At 38.1% G+C, this 21,635-nt stretch overlaps 1 protein-coding gene across 2 annotated transcripts in view; it reads left to right on the top strand.

The window, feature by feature from the left end:
* Nucleotides 1-14,284: 14,284 nt before the first annotated feature.
* Nucleotides 14,285-21,635, top strand: part of clcn5b (chloride channel, voltage-sensitive 5b) — a 52,745-nt gene continuing 45,394 nt past the window's right edge. Inside the window, exons 1-2 of one of the 2 annotated variants that reach the window (XM_080877434.1) lie at nucleotides 14,285-15,022; nucleotides 15,604-15,753. In XM_080877434.1, the coding sequence (XP_080733560.1) occupies nucleotides 15,615-15,753 (139 nt within the window). In that variant the 5' untranslated portion in view covers nucleotides 14,285-15,022; nucleotides 15,604-15,614. Of the gene's footprint in view, nucleotides 15,023-15,348; nucleotides 15,509-15,603; nucleotides 15,754-21,635 lie in introns of those variants that run through there. The other variant, XM_080877433.1, reaches the window with a different exon arrangement.

Raw genomic sequence — 21,635 nt, 5'->3', positions numbered from 1 at the left:
GAGCAAACCCCATTCCAAAGATTTCTAAGGAAAGTGATGCTGAAGGGAAATGAAACGGCTCTGAAACGCTTTGGTCCAATCTGTTTGATCATTTAATTATTGATCAACTGAAACAAAGAACAAACCTACATTTTATTCCATTATCATTTCATTTTCTTAAGATGTCCAGTTAAACTTAAAACTGTGTTACTCCCATGTTTTGTACATATTAAATGTATCCCTGCTCTATAAATTGACTGGAAATGTACTGATTTGAAAGGAGAGGGACAGAAAGTTGCTTATTGGACCTGAGAAAGAGAATAATTCTTCTGTTCATGTTTCCATCTGTCATTTTGATTTAATACAAACCATTTTTTGTCTCTTTTTGTAACATGCATTACTGAAAAGGCCTGTTTTATAACTGCAAAAACACTCATCTGAGGAAAAAGTACCATAAATAATAATAATGATATTTTAAACCAGCTTTGGGTCTCCTGCTGTGATTTATGCCCTCATGGGTAAAAGCTCTCTTTATATCAACTTGTCCGATGCTGAAATGCCATTCTTCAAATGTGGTTGGACGAAATACGGCTCGGGGTAAATGGAGGTTGACTGATGACGAGGGGGAGTCATTCAGCAGCTCTGCGGGATCTGGGGAGTTCTCCTGAAGGGAAATGATCTCTGTGTCATTAATACTGATGCTCTGTCTAAATTGCTGAATGGAGCAGAGGCCAGGAAATACAATATTAACGTACAGTGTCGTGAGTTGTATGTTTAAGAAGCAAAACCGCCCCAGTTTAATGTTTTGGTAACTCCCAAAATTATTTTTTATATTGGTTTAATGGTTAATCCACCAGATACACAAGCTATTTAACTAAAATGATGTTCTTAATGTTAAAATATAATTATTGTTATTAATGAATTCTGAAAATTACCATTTATAAAAAAGACCAAACAAACTAAAGTTTATTATTATTATTATTATTATTATTATTATTATTATTATTATTATTGTTGTTGTTGTTGTTGTTATTATTTTGTCCAATTGCAGTTAATTACTTGCATTCCTGAACAGAAAAAAATTGTATTTGTATTCAGCGCTTTCATAAAAGCCAAATTTTTATGCATTTGCTACTACTAAGGTCATGTGGTTTAAGGTCTTTTGTCCTATTCACTGGAAAGTGAGTGAAAATAAAAATGGGTGTCATTTTACAGATTCTGCACTCAGGTCCGTATCAGTGAAATGCATCTAGATTCTGCTCTTTTTCTGATTCTGCCCATTTCTTCACTTTCCCGATGAACTTGCATTTAAATCCAGCCCTCTGTACTACTGCAGTCTCTCTGTGCCTGAGTCCTTTTCACAAAACATGAAATCACTGTTTTGTACATTTTAACACAATTGAATCCCCACATTTGTGAAAGTCTGTAACAAAACCATCAAATCTGATCAAGGTTATTTAAATGCTGCAAAAGAAGAATGGATTGGAATTAAAAAAAAAAAATACATATCCTAACCTTAATTACTGCGGGAGAATAATGGATGATGCTCATAGTGAATAAAAAGTAAACTGACTGCATTTTTTGGACAGAGATTCACTTTTAATGTGTATTTTATAATATAATACAGATACATAAAAAAATACACTCCAAAATAGAAGAGTCCATGAAATGTACAAATGTGCAAAATATTAATAAAAAATTATAAAAAAAATTGAGGCAACTTTGCCTATAGTACAATGTATAGAATGTATGAAAAGATCTTTACTGCAGATACTAATTTTACTAATTTAATAATACTAATTTTGTGTTGTAAGATTATAAGTTTAAAACATTTTTAGAATATAAACTGCTTCTCTTTACAGCTCCTCACTCCACCAGGGCACTTTCTGATAGTGTGCAAATGTGGTGCATGTACTGCGGCTATCATACAGACAACTAGGAGGTCCAAAGGTTGGCCTACCTATTATTGGCTGAGGTTTTAGTAGAGTTGTGGCTGAAACACATAAAAAAATATTATTAATTTTAATCTCCCCAATCAATTTTGAAAAGTAACTAAGTAACTAATTACTTTTGAAAATAAGTAATCAGTAAATTAATTGGATTACTTTTTTGAAGATGCAATCAGTTACTAATTACTTTTTTTCAAGCAACTTGACCAACACTGGTGATGATGTGCCCATCAAAATGAAGTCCTACCTCAGCCTGCTAGTCGCTTCAGTTGCTAGCTGTGATGTGACATATAAAGGGTTGACCGAGAATCTGAGTCTTGCTTATAGACTAACGACTTGTCAATCACGAGGTGAAATGTATCTTTTTTATCCTCCTCTCTGACTCTTCAGGGGATCATATCCTAAAAGAAAACTTGATGTTTTATTAAATATTAAATTAAATATAAACTGTAAACTTGCCAGATCACTGAGAAAATCATCAGCAGGGTCATCTTCCCAGATTTTACAATCTGAGTCACCTCATGATGGCCATCAGAAATATGACTTCAAATGTTAATGTGTGCAAGTCTTTTCTGCTGGTTCTCTGTTTGCAAGTGAGAAAAACTAAATAAAACAAAACAATACGTACATAGTTCACACAAGTATTATGAATAAAGGACACCAAAAGAAAATTATTTTGATTTGAAAGGATTTTAATTAATTTGCGTAAGTTTTTGAGCAAATAATGGATACAAGTAACAACAGCTTAACATTTCACTCCTCAGAATTATGTAAGAAGTGTTTGATTTCTTAATGAAAATCATCAGGTCATTAATAGGGATGGGTATCGAAACCCGGTTCTTGTTGAGGACCGGTTCCCACTGTTTCAGTTCCTTGGAATTGTTTGCCATTTTTGCAAACATTCCCTTATCGATTCCAGTCGCCCCGAATGACATCACCACGTTGCGGAGCGTCATTTACCTGGCAGGAAACATGGCGCCTCAAACGCTCAAAACTTTGGTTATGCTTTACGAGAACGGATGACAACAGGGCAACTTGCAATCCTTGCAAAGTAGATGTTTCATTTAAGGGAGGAAACACTACGAATATGCAAAAGCATTTGCTCACTAAACACGCGATGACCTTAAATGAATGTCGTGTTTTTAATTCCGCTCCGGACTCGTGAATCTCAACCCAGCAGCAGCGCTAACGTTTGCACGTCCTCTCCCGTTAATGCGGCAGGTAAATAATCAACTAACAGTGCATATTATGTTAGCGCGATCTGCCTTATTACAAAACCTGCCATTACTGTGCATTTAGGCGACCATGATGAGAGAGACAGAGTCTGGATCAGATGCTGGCAGTTCTCGCTGCAGTCTACCGGTAGCGTCTCCTTTCAGGCCAGGATAGACGAATGTCACCGAGCAGTGACTAAGTTTGTGGTCAAAGGCTTGCACCCATTTGCCACAGCAGATGCCCTGATTTAAAGTGAATGTGTTTAATTGTAGGCAGGACATTACTGGATATTCTTGTATAATTGCTACAGAATAATTTATGTTATACTTTGTTATTGCTACAGAAGAACATTTATTTTATTATTTTACATTTACAATGTTTTTTCCTGGGGACCCTGTGACACCCCATTGAAGAGCCGTAGGCTGGATCTCTTAAGATCTCACTGTTCTTTCAAATCTTCTCTATCAATACCCATCCCTACCAAGTACAGAGAAATGCAGGGCTTCAAACTAAAAGTTTCCATTTTGTCGGTGACTAGAAAAGTGTGGTTCGCTTTTACATCACAAAATGTTAGAAATATGAGCCATTCATAACAGCCTGAAAGGTTGGGAGTTTAAAATGCAAACCAATGGAAGCAGAAGTAGAAGTCTATAATGTCACAGAGCACACGGTGTCTCTTACTGTGTAGCATTGTACACAAGAACTTTAAAAATCTATAGTGTGTGAGGCTTTGTAAGTTAAGGGTGGCTCGCCCTTGTCGCCTGTGTGTAACAAACCATCTGTTAGGGGTCACGGATTTGACACCTTAGCGTTATGAAAGTGGGGAAACATACTCCTGGCTGAGATTAATGCTTACAACTTAGAATCTCAGTTCTAAATGAAATTCAAAATGTTTTTTGTAAGTATGGCTAATGTATAATATGACTTCTAAGGCACACACACACACACACAAGAACAACAACACAGAGAAGAAGAAGAGGACGGTGTCGTTTACCACGCATCATAAAAACCCAATCATTAATCTTCCAACTGTCTCTTTCTGTTCTGACTTTAGAGTCTTTGTTTGTTTATTGAGCCGTACTTTGGGAGTCATCTGTTGTGATACTGGTGAAAAAAGGGTAAAAATCTAAAGAGCGCGTGAGACTGTTAGCTTTGTTGTCTGGCAGTAAACTTTTCTACAATGTGTTAGTAAAGAGTGACTTGTACTTCTGGCCCGTTAAGCAATGGTTTAAGAAATTTCACTGCAAACTATAAAAGGAATCTGGGTTTAAATAGAACACAGCAGTGTTGGATTAAGTGTAGGAAACACTAGTGTAAGGTGTCTATGGAACAAATCTCCTTCAATGTTCACATTGACCAAAGTTGATGACTACAGGCATTTGTCTCAGTCACCTGATTGTGTTTAGGGGAAAAAAGCTGCTAAATACACTGAGATTGCTCCACATTGTTAGTTAGTTAGCTCTGGATGTCTGAGGGTTCTGTCAAATTTGGGGTGAACAAAAAACATGTTCTCTCGTTAGCAGATATCTGCGCTGTCACTTGTCATGAAAATGTCCAGAGTTAGGGTTCAAGCTTCCTCTTCAATCACCATTGATCATTAATTGTGACCACAATAGATTTGTCACATGATCCCCATAAACAACCTGATTTTATAGAAATCATTGTGACACAAATATTTAGTTTCTTGTTTCACAATGTGCATGAACTGAAAATCTTTAGTTTCGTGTTTATAAAGTATCGAAAAGAATACATTTATTCCAATGTATGAACTACACTTCTTGTAAAAAAAAAAAAAAGAAGCTGATTGGAAATGCATTCAAAAAAAGCTCCTGCCATGATCTTCCTTCTGTGAGCGCACACACACACACACACACACACACACACACACACACACACACACCATTAATACAAAGGATTGCTGCAGCTTTTGGATTTTCACTCTTTGTTGGAATTAATATGTACAGTTGCATAAAAGTCATTCCAGTTTTTTGCCTTTAAATCTACGATACCTTTCTTGTTCAAATGGTTTACTGACATAGTAAAGAAGTAGCCGGGGAACAAAGTAAGTATGAGCAAGAATAGTTTACGGGCACTTTATCAAATAAAGAGGATTTCACCGTCTGCAGTTTGTGGGAAAAAAAGGTGCCACATTAAAACAAATCAGTAGATCCACAAATTATGGATAGACTGGTTTCAGCTATAGTGGTAGAGGTACACTTCATGCACTTAAAAACATACAGTTCAAAGGCATGCATTAGAGTGCATTGGTGCACACTTGGGCATCTTTTATTTAACATGGTTATGCTATTGTGATTTTTTTTGCTATGCTCAAAACTCTATCATATATTTGAGATATATTTGACCTATATGCTTGATATCCAGCTAAAAACTTGAAAATATATATTTTTAAATCAGTAACTTTGCAAATTTAGAGGAAATGTTTTTGGAAAACAAATGAATCACGTTTTAAACACGGTTTGAATATTAACGCTGGCAGACAGACATTTATGAAGCGCAGACATGCTTACCGTGTGAAAGAACCGCGGATGTCTTGGAGCAGAGAAACACGCTGTATTGTTGCTTTTCTCTTTTGCATAAGCAACGCCCGACTGTCAAAAACGCTCTGTGCGGGTAGCAACTTTGCTACCCAAAGTCGCACGTCCAGACATCAACCGGTCTTCCCACCGGCCGGCTGGACCCTCAGCTGGGATCTGCGGCACAACCTCGCACTGGCCACTGGGGCACGGCAAAACTTGTAAGTCCTAGTTTTGGTCTTCACTGCTTCCAGAGAATTAACAATTAAAGAGAGGGATCCAACACGAAACTCAAATCAAACGATGCAGTCGGAATTGTCCACAACCACGCTCAGTTTCACAAATAAAAAACTTGCACCAACCGTACTGTTCATAGACACAGGAGGGAAAACTGAAAACATCCCAGAAACTGAAATTGTAATCAATTAATCACGCGAAAGCCGCCTCTACGTCATTTTGCAAAGTTCCAGAGCCTTTATACACAGCATATGCCAAGCAGACTCATAAATCATATGTAGCCTTAGAATTAAACATCTACAGTTTAAAGAAACACACAGGTCAGTGCCTCGCTATTGTCTCTAAACATTAAGATCCATAAAAAATCAGCTTTATCAGCAGAGCATATAAGACCAGCATTCACAACAGACCTCTGCCAGATCTTCTGCTAACTCACGACCCACCTGGCAGTCGCACTTCCTGAGCTAAACTACTCACATCTCCGCCTGGACGCTGGTTCTGTCATCTGGTTGCTTCCTTTCCATCATCGGACTACACCTGCCTGCCTCCCTGCCAAGTCCCTCACTCAAAGTATATTCTGGATCCTCTCTGGACACTCCTCACCCGGAACCCCTTGGACACCCCCTCCTTGCATGACACTGTAACCTGCAACGCGTAAGCCCTAACCTCCATAGTCTAATCCTGCAGCTGTGATTCACTAGACTGCCACTGACTACTTGTCTCCTCTCATTATAGTGACTGCGTACCTCCATCCAAGCCGCTGCCCCTTTTTCCATTCCCAGGATCCATCCATGAAATCTTGCACCTAGTCATAGCACTCAGAGTTTCATGTTCACAGTTTGGCCTCATAGTTCTCAGTTCATAGCTTCCACAGTTCATAGCATTCATAGTTTCCTGCTTTGTACGTTAACTAGGCACTGTAAATAAAGCACTGTGTTCACGCCCGTTTTGCCTCCCCCGGTGTCTGCATGAGTCCACACCCACAGCCTGGCCCTCTCAGCCGTAACAGGAGCACGCTCTCATTTCACAAGTTGGCCTACATTTTCCAGAAAGACAGAAAGTCAGTGCAGTTAAAACCTGTAAAAATACTGAATCAAGAAAAAGGTTTCACACCATGTTTCATCAAGTTAAAAACAAATCCAGCAAAGCTGCTTCTAACACAAACATTTATCTTTCAGATCAGTGTCTAAAAAGCATCATTAAAAAATATGATCCTGCATTTACAAAAGTATCTCCTGTTTGTATAAATTCACACTGAAAACCAAAATACACAGCGGTTGACAAACAAAATTAAATAATGTATTGCACGTCTATGTTTTAAATATGGTATCGAAAGTCAATGCGTATATTGTCTAAACAATTTGAAATTTAGATGGTCAAATACACAAACTAACGAACGTGGTCGCAGGTGTCAGGCTTAACTAACCCATGAAAATCTGCTTGTAAAACACGCAATTTGCATTTCAGGGCGCCTGTCTAGAAACAAAGTCTTTCTATAAGGCTTATCCATGTTGTTAGGATAAAACAAAAAGATGAATTCACACTGAATTATCACTTAAAACAATCCGCAGGGCCAGCTCTGTTCTAGGATGCCCTCTGGACCCTGTGGAGGTGGTGAGTGACAGGAGAATGGTGACTAAGCTGTCATCCCTGTTGGACAACATCTCCCACCCCATGGAGGAGACTGACAGCACTGAGCAGCTCCTTCAGTGGCAGGCTGCGGAGCCCACGGTGTGGGACGGAGAGATTTCGCAGGTCTTTCCTCCCCACTGCTGTCAGACTCCACAACAAAGACTTTTGCAGCTGATCAAACCCACACATGTGCAATAAGACTAAGTGCAATACTGTTTTCTGACAAAGTTGTATTTTTACTCAGTTGTATATAGCATTTTTATTCTATGTTTTATCATGTTGTATATTTTATTCCATTCTGTGCAGTTGTGTACAGTATATTATTCTCATTGTATTCCAGTGTTCTCTAATTTTTGCGTCATAACTTTGCACTGTCCACTTTCTGCTGTGACAAAACAAATTTCCCACGTGTGGGACTAATAAAGGTTGTCTAATCTTATCTTATACTGTATAACCAAATAACCCATCATAACCAAATAAGGACATGCTTACTGTGTATATTTTCCAATTACTGTGCAGCCGAGAGAAGGAAATAAGTCAAAAACACAGAACCTGAATAGTAAAAATGTCTTTGGCTGCTTACCGGGCTGCTCTGAACGACAACCTGAAAAGAAAAACCGAGACAAACACGTGCATTTGTGAGAAAGCGAATAGATGAAATTATTTATTCAAACAATCTCACAAAATGATCTCACTACACTGCAACTTCTAAAATAATTCTGAGCTCACAATTTTTCTCACTGACTAATTAATACTGTTATACTTTAGTTTAATGTTTGTTATCACAGTACATGCACAATTTATCATATCAATACTGATAACAGACAAATAAGAAAACAGAGAAGATGGTTAAAGTAAACTCATTGGTGCCGTTTCTTTGTAATACAGGTTTGAGGGATGATCAGATGTGACATATGCAGTTACTCTTGCTGAACTGCGAAAAAAAATAACTGTCATGACAAAGAAAACTAACAAAGATAGAACATGAAATATCTGCACTTTATAAAATAGAGAAACTGACTGAATAGAGCACAAAATGTTCATATCAAATAAGTGTGAAAAGGAAACAGTCCAGTGGCTGATTTTGTTTGATTACATTTTAATAATAGACATGACTCTGAATGCCTTTAATGCTAAATGGACTCTTTCCTTGTATCCAGGTGAAACATTTCATTTAGAATAGTCACATTTGTACCTCTAATTAATCTCACACTTCGTCCACCCCTGATATAACCTGAGCAATGAGAAAATATCTGAAAAAAATAAAACATTTTTCTTACGTTTGCATAAGGAAATGATCACCACAGTGAAAGCGCACGCAAACTGTTGGAGAGCCATCGTTATCTAAATAATATGATCAGCTCCGCCCACTTCTACAAGGTATCAGGGCCTCATCAAACAATCCAGTCAGACTTGTTGCTCTTTGTGGTTTTTGTTGAGAACAGAGATACATGTATTTACTAAAATCTTGTGTAATGTTTAAACCAAATTCTCCACCCAACTCCTTAACAGACTGTAACTGACCTCATCAGTTTTTCTTTTCTCCTCTAAGGACGTTATGTGTTTAGTAGCATTCTGTCTGTGTTCGTTATGCACACTTTAAGAGAAAGAAGACACCTTTTAACACTGCTTTGTTCTATAATTTGGGTTCATTTTGTTTTTCAAAGGACTCAAAGCAGACACACATGAACAGTTTTAATGAAAACTGGCACAACAAACAAAAGTATTAATATCGCAAACTTCACTTAGTCACAAAGTCCAAACTACTCTGCTCTTTATGGTTTGGAGATAAGCTCTTGCAGACTTACCTCACAGTCACAAGTATTTTTATTCCTTTTTTATGCCTAAAGATGAATAAAAATACTTCAAATTGAGGTTGTCATAATGCATGCATGACAGGGTTAATCATTGATCATTTAATCATTTTCAAATTTTGTGTGACGGTAAATACCAATAACATCTCGAGCTGATTTAAATCGGATTAAGGTCAAAGTGAACGTTACACTGAATGTGAAAAGCATTAAAAACTTTATTGCTCTAGTTGAAACTTCCAAATGCTTAGCCAAAACTAGGTACGCAGCCAAACTAGGTAGTCACCACCTAGCTCTTGACCTTGATCTTCACTGTTACCACCCAAGGTCAAAGTTGACGTTGGAAAAAACATTTCAAGAAACCGTATTGATCGTGCCCGGAGAGAGCTGTACAACACAAGCCATGACTACAGCCCTTTGCCATTTGGGGGTAGTTGCACGTCCCAAGTGCTCTCGTTACCAATGCTTTCCAGGTCTCGTGAACTTTCTTTCTTATTGAATGCATACAATGGTTACTAATTGTTACTAATACTTTTGTATGATCACTCACGTGGGGTTTTGTAAAAATGAGTAAAGTGCAAAACTGAAAACTGCTGCCAACACATTTCTGGCATAGACTGCTCTGGGAGCTTTCAAACTGCTTCCATTTGAATGTTTTAAGATTATAACACTTTATAGTCATCACACAATATTAAGAATTAGGAAGGTATTATTAAATCCACAAGCCATATTCTATAAAGCCTTACTCCTCCCTAGTGTGCGATTTATAAACCCCACTATAGATGTTTATTCTTGGCTTAATTTATGAAGTCAAACAAAGTGATTAACAAAGTATTTTCATGCACACACACACTTTAATGGGAAAACAGTTTTTAGCTGAGCTTTTATACATCAGGTTCAAGAGGTTTGCAGGGCAGGTGATGAAAGAGGGACTCAAGGAAGCAGAGATAGGGAGAGAGAGAGCAGGCGACAGAGGAGGTGCAGAAATTTAAAAAGGAGAGACAGAAGAAGGCGACAGAGGAGGTGTAGTACTTGGTCAAGAGAAAGGAGGAGGTGACAGTGGGTCAGATGACCAAAGAAAGGGAGAGCACGGAGAAAGGCTGCACAGGAGGCATGGATGACCAGGTAACAGACATAAAAAACGGCAAAATAATTGTGCACGCAAGCACACACTGTCAGAACACTGGACTGATCTGTATTTGGTTCGTGTGGTTTCCTCACAGCGGGTCATACGGTGAGGGCAACACTCAGGCAAATGGACATGTGAGAATGCAAGGATATATTAATAGATTTCTTTTTAATTTAACAATGTCAATAATGTTGTTAATGTGTGCAATACAATCATTTAAGATATAGTTATTTGAGAGAGTGACAAGTTTTCTTGCCATGTTTACCACGGGGACTTGAGCCCCATGTCAGGAACCAGTCAAATACAGATGACAGAGACAGAGAAGGATTTGATGTTTCAGACATCATCGTCTGCACAAAGCCTGCACATCCTGATCCTAAGTTTATAGTAGTGCAGAAGCGAGCTAAAAGTGTGTTGTCTTTTAAACAAAAGTGGTTCACAACTTTTCCTTGGTTGCATTACAGTGCCACTTTAGGGGTGCTGTGTTTTCACTGTGCTCTCTTCAGGTTCTCAGGACATGCAGAAAGTCAGGTACATTTCCATGCCATGAACATCTTTGCTCAAAAAGGGAACACTGTAGCTTCAAAACTTTCTTCAGCTGCTGCCAGACAACAGGAGGAACCAAGGTATGGATTATCAAAGATTGCAGCCTCCATCAAATACTTAGCTCAGCAAGGTTTAGCTCTACCAGGTCATGTAGGTATAGTTTATTGGTGTCAATACAGTAATGCAAATGATTGAATATATAAATAAATAAGCAGAGTCACCATGTGGTATTTTTGCCATCTGGCAATAATTTCCTTAGGGATAAATAAAGTTGAGCACAAAGTTATGCCTATGCTCAATTTTGAGATTTTGTCATAAGAAGTGGTGGCCATAACAACTCATCTCAAAAAAATTGGAGACATGGTCTTTGTACTACTGTGTCAGTTATAACAAGCATTTCTGAGTTTGGGATTTTTCTTTTTTTTCTTTATTTGAATATTTTGTTCTGGTTTCTGTTTAATTTTTTATATTTGTTTGCTTTAGAGTGTAATTCCTCCCTCAGTCTTCCTTCCTCTTGTATCAAGTCTTGTTGTATTACGTTTATTCATGTGTCTATGGGTTTTTCCCATTTACCTTTTGCACTTCCTAGTTCCCTTTGTGAGGTATTCATTTATTTTTGTAGAGGCTAAGGCTAGGCTTGAAGCCACTGAGGTGTTCGTTGGTGGGAGTGATGCAATGTCACTGGTATGAATTAACTTATTAGACTTGATACAGTCCAATAACTCCAGCCTTACTCATCTTGTCCTTTAGATTCTTTATTTCCATGATTTAACATAGCAGCGCAGCAAACTGTTTGCCTCCTTACGATCAATAACACACCTGCAGCTAATTGTGTGTGTCCACCTTAAATAACTTACCATAAACATAACATACAGAGAAACTCAAAAGGTGACCTCTAGTGGCATACATAAGGCATCCCTGAGATCACCTCACATAAGTTCAGTTGGCCTAGACTCTAGTGCAACGTGTGCTGTAAAGTGGTGAAAAATGCTACATTACAAAGGCTCCAGTAGTTTCTTCAGAAGACCACAAGGTGGGGCTCTCTGTCCATTTTAAAAACATTACATAGAAATGGTGAGTTTTATATTCTGGGTTCAAATATAGTCAAACAAACTGGGGGAAAAATAATTAATGCACTTTATCAGCACACATCTAAGGTCCTGACTGATAGTGAGGATGATGGCATTTATGAGGAGGTCAAACTGATCACTTTCCTGTGTGGAGAGAAAAGAAATAAACCTTTTTGGGGAAACAAGAGCAAAAGTTGTCTGTCTCATGGCTTCAGCTGGACCAGGATTCCAGAGGTTTTGAACCTGAGTTTTATTTATTTAACTACTTAACTATTAACTGCTATTAACTTGGTACCAGGTGAGTTAAAGAGACACTTGGAACCCAAACAGCTCGTCTGAATAGAAACTTTCTGTACAAATCCCAAAAGTTGATTCTGTTCACGTGGACGTAGCGTTTTCAGTACGAGAAACGTTTCATTACTCATCCAAGTGACTTCTTCGGTCTCAGCTGACTGCAGGTTTCCACAACCTTACAAACAGTACTTTTGCACAATGACTGAAACCAGCACCACTGACGAACAATGAGCTGTGAGGTTAGTTTTCTGATTAATATGCAAATTCTCATGACCATTGATCAACAACCACTGATCAAAGCCAATTGATCAAATACTATTGATCATTGATCAATGACCATTAATCATTGGCTATAAGTACCATTCACAGAGAGTTGGGGAATGGCTGCAATCACAGCATTGTATGATGGCGAAAGATGGACCCTTAGGCCCCCTCTTCGATTCAGAGATGGTCTTTCCCTTTTCACGTAAATGGCCTCCTTGACTCCGCGCTGTCCAGGATGTGTACATCCTCATCCTTGAAAGAGTGTCCACTGGCCTGTAGGTGTAAACAGACTGCAGAGTCCTGGCCTGACGAGTTAGCTCTTCTGTGTTGTGCCATCAGCTTCGCTAGAGGTTGTTTGGTTTCCCCGATGTATAAATCATGACAATCCTTGTGGTACTTAACAGCGTACACTATGTTACTCTGTTTGTGGACCCGATCCTTTGCGTAGACTAGCTTTTGGCACAGCATGTTTTGGAGTTTGAAAGCTACAGAGAAGCAGTGTTTAGAAAAAATGCGTCTCAACTGTTCTGATACTCCTGGCACATACAGGATCACTAAGGGATACTCCTTATATGTCAGTATTGGAACAGCTGAGACATATTTTGTCTAACACAGAATCCACTTTTTGGGATTTCCTTACCTGGATGATTGAGCATGCATCAAGAGATTTATTGTACAAAGCTCATGGTCTGAACCATAGACAACAATAGTGCATGTTTTACTGCGTGAACGTGTCTGATAGGTTGATAATAAATTATATGCTTGCTGAGGCCATATTGCAAATAGGGGTCATACCCAAAAGTGCCTCTATCGTTTTTCATTTCATTTCATTTCTGTTTTTTTTTTTTCTGCAGTAAGACTGAAGAATTTGTTTTATATATGTAATGAGACCTGCTATGGTTCGGAGATGGTGGCACTAACAAAAAACTAGGAGGTCGAGCTGGAAGTGGCAGAGCTGATAAGTTGCTGATATTTTTATGATGCGTGTGCTTTGGGGACAAAAGTTTGGAAACCGTCTTTTTTTCTCTTCCCTTTGTGTTTGCCCCCCAACCATTTGCGACAGATGGCTGCCTCTTCCTGAGCTGTTTCTACCAGTGATTTCTTCCCAACTGCCTTTCACTCAGGCCCATTCAGATAAAAAGCTAATTTGGATGAAATGGTAGCTTTTGTGTATCAGTTACTGTTACACCTCCTCACTACAGTAGATTGTGTATTGACTCAGTGATCTAATGAGTTGATAAAACAATGTGGCTCTTTTAACACTTGACACTCTTTCCTTCCTTGCACGTTTTAAAAAACAACTTTTCTACAACATTTCTCCATGTACATTTGTAAGTTTCTTCCCGATATTATATAACATAAAAAAGAAACACAAAAAACTCTGTAATTGTATCTATTAGAAGTTTTCCCCCAAGACAATTTACCAGAATCTGAATATTTTATTAATCCCAGAGGAAATTAATTGGTCACAGTTGCTCAAAGGCAGTAAGAACAGTACGGATAAGTTACAGTAATTCATTAAATACACTGGAAAATAGTCCTAGTAGTAAATATAACTTATTATAGAAATATCCAGATATAATACAGCACAAACTGTTTATGTTTCAACATGTGATGCTCAGTGTGGGGGATAATTTTGCTGACTGTCGGATGATTTTTAATATAAAACTCACGCTTTGCATATAAGTTATTATTATTGTTATTTTGATGACCGAGTTGTCGAACTTATTGGCGAACCAAATTTGGGTAAACGACAGTTCTTCACTCGACTGCTCTTCCTGGCACCGACGGTGCCAGCCTTAAAGCGGCTGCGCTCTTAAACCGGAAACTACCTCCTTTGGGTTTCAAAATAAAAACCATGGGCTTCGACGTCGCGTAAAAATAAAAGCTTTAACGCCATATAAAAACAATAAAAAATGTAAAATGTATGCATTTAATATTCGAGTATAATCTTAAAACGTGTCGGACTGTAAAAGCGCCAATTAATTTATACGACTTTTTTTTTATTAAAAGACTTAAAGGTGGACGTAGCTAATTTTCGCTTACTTGACGACGGCTTACCGTTTGCGCTTTAAGTGCCAAAACGACAAATGCAAACAGTTGTTATCGCTACGTTTCACCAGCGTGAGTGTCCAAGCAGGGGACACTTTGCCGAGACCTTCTTAAATGTACATATTGCGTCACAAAACCTCAGTGTTGGGGTGTCGGTGGATGACGCAGGGTTTTCTCAGTTAAGTTTACACAGGATAGTGTTGACATAAGCAGCTCCCGCAGAAGAAGACGACGGTGGGGCAAATAATCCGAGTCACAAGACTTCTTCTCCTTCTTCAGTGAGCCGCACGACTGCTTTCTTCCCTCCCAGGTAAAGTACGGATTCATTCGGCTTTTTCTTTCATTATTGATGAAGCAAGGCGCAAAGCACATTTCGGTTAAAAGCAGCAGCGCTGATGAAAGTTAGCCGTACGGTTACACCGTGTCGGCTTGTTTGACAGCTCGGTCCTCGTCACGAGGAAAGAGGCTAATCCGCTGTTCCTGGGACCGCGCTGTGTTTTTCGCTGCTCTTGTGGCTTTTAGCCCCGAAGCCGCAGGCATGTAGCAGAAAGAGAAGTGCAAAAAAAGCGGAAATGGTTGCGAAAACTTCACCGTAAACACAGATGTGCTGTCATTAACTCTGCAGCCGCTGTTTGGTATGAAGCGGGTGAGGAGGACAGAGAGCAGCTGTTGTCGGTGCCCGTGTCTCAACAGTAAAACAGTTAGCAGGGGGGGTCTTTGACCTCTTACCTGTGCGCTACTATGTCTAACTTTTGGACGAGTTTACGTGGTAAACATGCAGCCGACAGAGAGAGAGGTAACTAAAGCGGAAAAGCGGATACCTACCGTGGGGCTAGTAGAAGTTAACCCTCCCTCTCTTCTTTGTTTCCCCCTACTTTCCCCCATTAAAAGGCTCTGAAGGGATGGAAAACCCCGGGTACTGCTCCGGGAGCTTTGACGGCCTTCAACATCCCAGCGATGACGATGATGACGAGATGGTGGACATCGCAGGAGCCACGCTGGACTTCTCGACCACGGACGACGTCCCTCCGCTCAGCTCAGGTGGGGCTCCTGCTGCTGGTCTTTCCAACGCCTGGTTTCAGTGCTAAGCTTTTTAAAGTTCATAAACCATTTCAACTAAACTCTTATCAGGGAGTTGTGAGGCAGCTTCAAAGCACAAGTCATGTAACTTGCTTCAGCTAACTCTGGCATTAAAAGTCCCCCTCAAAGTAAATAAATACAAAAAAAGAGTTTAAATTCAAGAATCACTTTCAGCCTGTTTCCTGCACGACTTCTTTCTTCTGACAAATGGGGGGCGGGTGTGCATGGTGATTTTAGATTGATATTTTATTAAATACATTCAAGTACTCTGGAATTATTATGGGACAAGAGGGCTCATTTTGCCTGATTGGAGGCAACGTTTTCTGCAAGCAGTTGCAGTCTGACTTGGACTGACTGCAGTCACTCAGAGAGATTGTTGGAGGTTTGCGAAGAATTGCTGTATAACCTCTAAACGCCACAGAGTCTTTGTCAATGAGCGCAACTCGGGGAGACTACACTCACCTCGCTTTGTTCTGGTTATATTCCTAAAGAACAGGAGAGGTTGCTGAGGGCATTTCTGTCTGTGTAGATGGCAACAGATATGTGATTTTGGAGGATTTGTCACAGTTGATTGTTGCACTATCAGAAACAGACTGCATGTAATTGCCAGCTTGAACCCATACAATCACAGACTGATAGCAGACTGATTCCGTCTCACTTTAATGACAGGGTTAGTCAACCATCTCATTTTGCAGCAAAAACATAACTGAAGTGACACAAAGGCAGGAAGTGTGTGGCAAAATGTTAAAAACTGCAGTAATATCGCATCGTGAGTGAAAGATTGTGTATTGTGGGGTATCTCGGTGATTTCCACCTTTACTATCAACGTAACATGTATATAATAATTATGAAGTGTGGGGCATGCAGTTAAACACAGCAGTGTAAACCGGTTGCTGCTGTTTCACAGCTAAGGTGACTCTGGGATTGAGTCACCTTAGCTGTAAGCTTGTCTGAAAACGCTACGTGCTATACATGCTCCCAGTGACTTGTTTTACTAATTAATATTAGACTACACGGCTAGTTTAAAAGTAAAACAACAATCAAAGTGTGATGGACAAGGTTAAAAACTGATGTATTTTTGTCCCCTGCTGGAGATAAAAGGAATAGACCTGAAGCTAGCAAATGTCTATCACAGATCACACATAGTTTACATCTTTTTGACAGTCTTTTCTTATACAGCTAATAACAGGAAGGAGAATGTTTGCCAAGAAAGAGGTCTTAGTCAGAATTAGAAGAAGGTCACGAGTTTTGTAATCAAATTATTTCACTGAGTTGTATTAATCATAACCGTCATGGTCAGAACTAACAGGAAAATATGCAGACTTCTGTCACATAATGTAAGACTGACTTTTACTGTATGTAGACAGTTTGTGCATAGGTGTGTAATTACTTGTAGTTTCAGGCCCATTTCAAATTCTGAAACCGTCATTTGCTTGTATATTATAAACAGTCATTTGCTTTTTGATTGCACAATGATATCATTACATTTCCTGTGTCTACACAGGACTCTACGTACTCTAGTACGTGAGGAATTGGGCTGTCACTCAGTAGCAGCCTGGCTGTTTGAATGTAGTAGGATTAAATGACACTTCCTTTTGCAACTTGATAGTTTAGAGAGCCTGGCAACTGATTTTATTTTCTACCCCCGAAAAAAGTTGCACTGCAGATGCTAATGTGGCTAAACTGCTGTCTGGAAGTGTTTGCGTACTCTGTGATTAGTGTCTGTTAGTGCTCTCAAACACTGATAAGGTATCAGTAGTTTGTGTGTGTGTGTGTGTCTGCGCATGGCACATGCTTTGTGAGTCACCTGAATAAACAGTTACCTGGAAACGTACAGATTTATTGTGTTTTTATATATATATATATATATATATATATATATATATATATATATATATATATATATATATATATATATATATATATATATATATATATATATATATATATATATATGTGTATATATATATATATGTGTATATGTGTATATATATATATATGTGTATATGTGTATATATATATATATGTGTATATGTGTATATATATATATATGTGTATATGTGTATATATATATATGTGTATATATGTATATATATATATGTGTATATATGTATATATATATATGTGTATATATGTATATATATATATATATGTGTATATATGTATATATATATATATATATGTGTATATATATATATATGTATATATATGTGTATATATATATATATATATGTGTATATATGTATATATATATATATATATGTGTATATATATATATATATATATATATATGTATATATATGTGTATATATATATATATGTGTGTGTATATATGTATATGTATATATATATATATATATATATGTATATATATATATATATATATATATATATATATATATATATATATATATATATATGTGTATGTGTGTGTGTGTGTGTGTGTGTGTGTATGGCTCACCCTCTGGCTGTAAATAAGCCAATTAACTGAGATAAGAGCTTTACAGTGTTTGAGAATACAGTGGAAGGTTTGATAATTTGGTTACTTTAAGAAAATATGCAAAAATCATGTCTGGGTTTTTATGTGTGTGGGAATGTATGTGAATGTTTTACTGTTATATCTTATTAGTATTTTAAGTATTCTATCTATTTTATTTATTGAATTTTATTGTTTTATTTATATTTTGATATTGCTAGGGATGATGCAATGATCGGGGACCATTCTTAATTTCGTTGTTCTCATGACAATGACAATAAAGTTTCTGATTCTGATTTTTAAGAATTGCTGCCAATTTAAGAGGATGAGTTGGAGGGTGAAGCAGGTCAGAATAAAAGAGCTGTGCTTCCACTCAGTTCAATTCAATTGTATAGCATGGCTGTGCGATATGACCAAGATCTTATATCCTGATATAAGACGTCTGTCGTTGAAATGCGATATAAATCATAAACATTTAACATTTTCTGTAAATTCTGTGACTCTCGGGCAGCTCGCCTCGTGTGAAGTGTTTCCAGCTGCGCATCGTGTACCTGGAGTCGAGTGTTTTAACCGATGCATGAAGCTATACATTTTTAGACATAAGTTGTAACGGCCGGCATTTTCTTTGTGAGTATTTATTACACAGTGGGGAAAAGCCTGTTCTAACGTTCGAGTCTAAGGTTTATTTTTTTAGCACCTAATGACTCTTTGTTTCTTCTCATCTGTAAGCACTGCATACTCTTTCACTTGATTCAGTTTATTTTGAAAAGTCTCAACAGGATCTTGAGATTTATTGTGAAAGGTTTATGTGGAGCCACACGATGGTTTTACCGTCGTTGTTGCTAATGACAACACACAAAAACAATCGCCTGTCCGTCAGTAGTGTGGTTATATTAAACATAAGAGAAAGAGAGAACTTTAAGAAATTAATATAGCCACTACAGTGACCATCAAAACAATGAAAAAATATTGCCGTAAACAGTTTATTTTGCAACAACACGAAACAAACGATAGCGTAAAATGAAACGTTTTTGTATCGTCATCCGATATATATCGTTACATCGAACAGCCCTACATGGAATCACAACAGCAAGTAAGGTAAAGACCACAGAATAATACAGAGAAAGCCCTAACCACATAAACACCCCTCTATGAGCAAGCCCTTCCAACAGTGGGGAGGAAAAGCTCCCTTTTAAGAGGAAGAAAACTCCAGCACAACCAGGCTCGGAGAGGGGCAGCCATCAGCCATGACTGGTTGCAGGTGAAGGGAGGAGGATTTAATTTGGAGACGGGACCTCTTTGACCTCACTATTTATTCTTTTTATTTCAGTAAATTTTATTTTATTTTATGTTTGAACAAAAAAGTAAATGAACACGAACGCTGACCTATGATACTGAAGCCTCCGACATGGTGGCCTGTTAATAGCTAAAACTTTATGCCGTTCTCAGTTGTACAATAGTTTTTAAAAACACACCTCAAATATTCACACAAATCAAAGTCTAACTGAAATAATGGTCACATGAAGTTAAACAATAACAGTCCCATTACTCTTTGTCCTAAGAAAAAAATCACATACAAAATATTAAATCAAACAACTAAACATAAGCAAAAGTAGACATGCATGGAAGAACATTTTTAAAGAGAGTATAAGACCTCAGTGCAAAATGCACAAATTAAATGGACTAAAGAGGATGTTTGCAAATTCCTTTAATCAGAAACAAGACTGCCTGGTTACTAATGATGTCATGCTTTCAGCATGCAGTGGACACATTTTTCTTTTTTAATTCTTGCTTTGTCACCATCAGACCTTATCACCCCACTCCCTGCATGCTTATTTGGCCAATTAGAGCTGAGATCCAACAGAGGAATTGAGTGAATGGAGTCATTTATTACACAGCTTTGTTAGTTTGTTTTTTTTATTGCTTTTTGTTTTTTTGTTTTTTTTGCCACTTGCAATGTTATAACATAGTTGCTGTTATTAATTGACAATCCTGTGAAACTCCTGCTAGTGTATTACGGTTAATTTGTCCTATTGAGAAGTTTGAATCTTCCTCAAGGGATTTGTGTTCTTCCAGAACTTACTGACCTGTAAGGAGCCTTCCTTTCTTCATCTAAAGAGAAGAGCATTGTATCTTACCCACAGACACTCTCTTAGTAGTTTTCATGCTGCCACCCTGAGAGCCTGAGCGTGTTTATCCTTACCACTTCCTTTTCCTCATCACTGACTCTACCTGCAGGTTAAGCAGCAAACATTTTTCCAGCTCGCTTCCGTACAGCAGAGTCGGATATAGCTCAGATCGTTCTGTTGTCAACTTGACATACCCTAAAATAAAATTTCAGACAAATTGGCCGAGTGTACCTGTTGCCAGGGCAAATAAAGGCGAAGGCAGTGTCAGCAGTGTGCGTTATTAATCTTCCTGGTTACTACTGATGTCACAGTGACATCACCAGTTTAAGCAGAACAATAAAACGGTGCCAACAATAGGTCTGCAGATGAGATAAAGATTTGCTCTCAGTGGATATACTGCCTGCTGCTCCTGCTGTTGAGCTGTGTGTTTCACTGTCAGCTCTTTGAAGCCAGAGAAATATTTTTCTTTTTTGTTTTTAGCTTTTTTTTTTTTTATTACACAATGGTTTATGAAAGAAGATCATTGCTCATAAAAGAGAGAGTAGAATAAAGGAGAACCAGAAGTTGAGTTTCATGCAGGTTTCAGACTAATTATATAATTATGTGCCTGGCTCCAGGGAACTCAGGAAACATCAGCTAAAACTCTTGGGTTAATATCATCCAAGTGGAAAACTCGCGTAAAGAAAGCTAATTTAAACTGAGTTACTGTGGTAAGTGTGAACCTAATAAAATAACAATGTATGCTTTGACCAGCGTTATTATCGGTCAAGGAAAATTGTGTATAAGCCATGTGTCTCGTACACAGTGGCATCCACCATGAGTTAGGTAACAACTGGGTTACCCTTAAGAGTGAGTGATCCAACTCTGAACTTAAACTGTCCCACTCTCAGACCCTGATAAATGACAACTCGTCTTTCTTTATGTTTCCTGCCATTTTAATGTTTCAGCTCAAACTTCCTTCTTTTTGTTACTTTCCATGGTGAAGCTTGGCAGTAGAAAGTGTTTGTGTCATTCCTAACCGGTCGTTAGCGAGCACTTGAACCTGTTACCAAGCAGGCTCGTTTATATCCTTGTGTAACCTGTTTCCCATGGACTCATTAGCCTGCGGTGTTTGAAGAGGAAAGTTTGGGTTGGGGAGGCACTGCTAGTCCAAATACTGACATCAAAGTGTTCTGAACCTTCTGTCAAACACTTCTGTGCAGTGAAGGTTGTCCTTTATGTCCTGTATAGGTAGGGAA

The sequence above is a fragment of the Rhamphochromis sp. 'chilingali' genome, assembly GCF_963969265.1.
Source record: "Rhamphochromis sp. 'chilingali' genome assembly, chromosome: 1".
In the NCBI taxonomy this organism is placed as follows: Eukaryota; Metazoa; Chordata; class Actinopteri; order Cichliformes; family Cichlidae; genus Rhamphochromis; species Rhamphochromis sp. 'chilingali'.
Note: the sequence above shows the minus strand (reverse complement) of the source record. Positions and strands in the feature narration are given on the sequence as shown.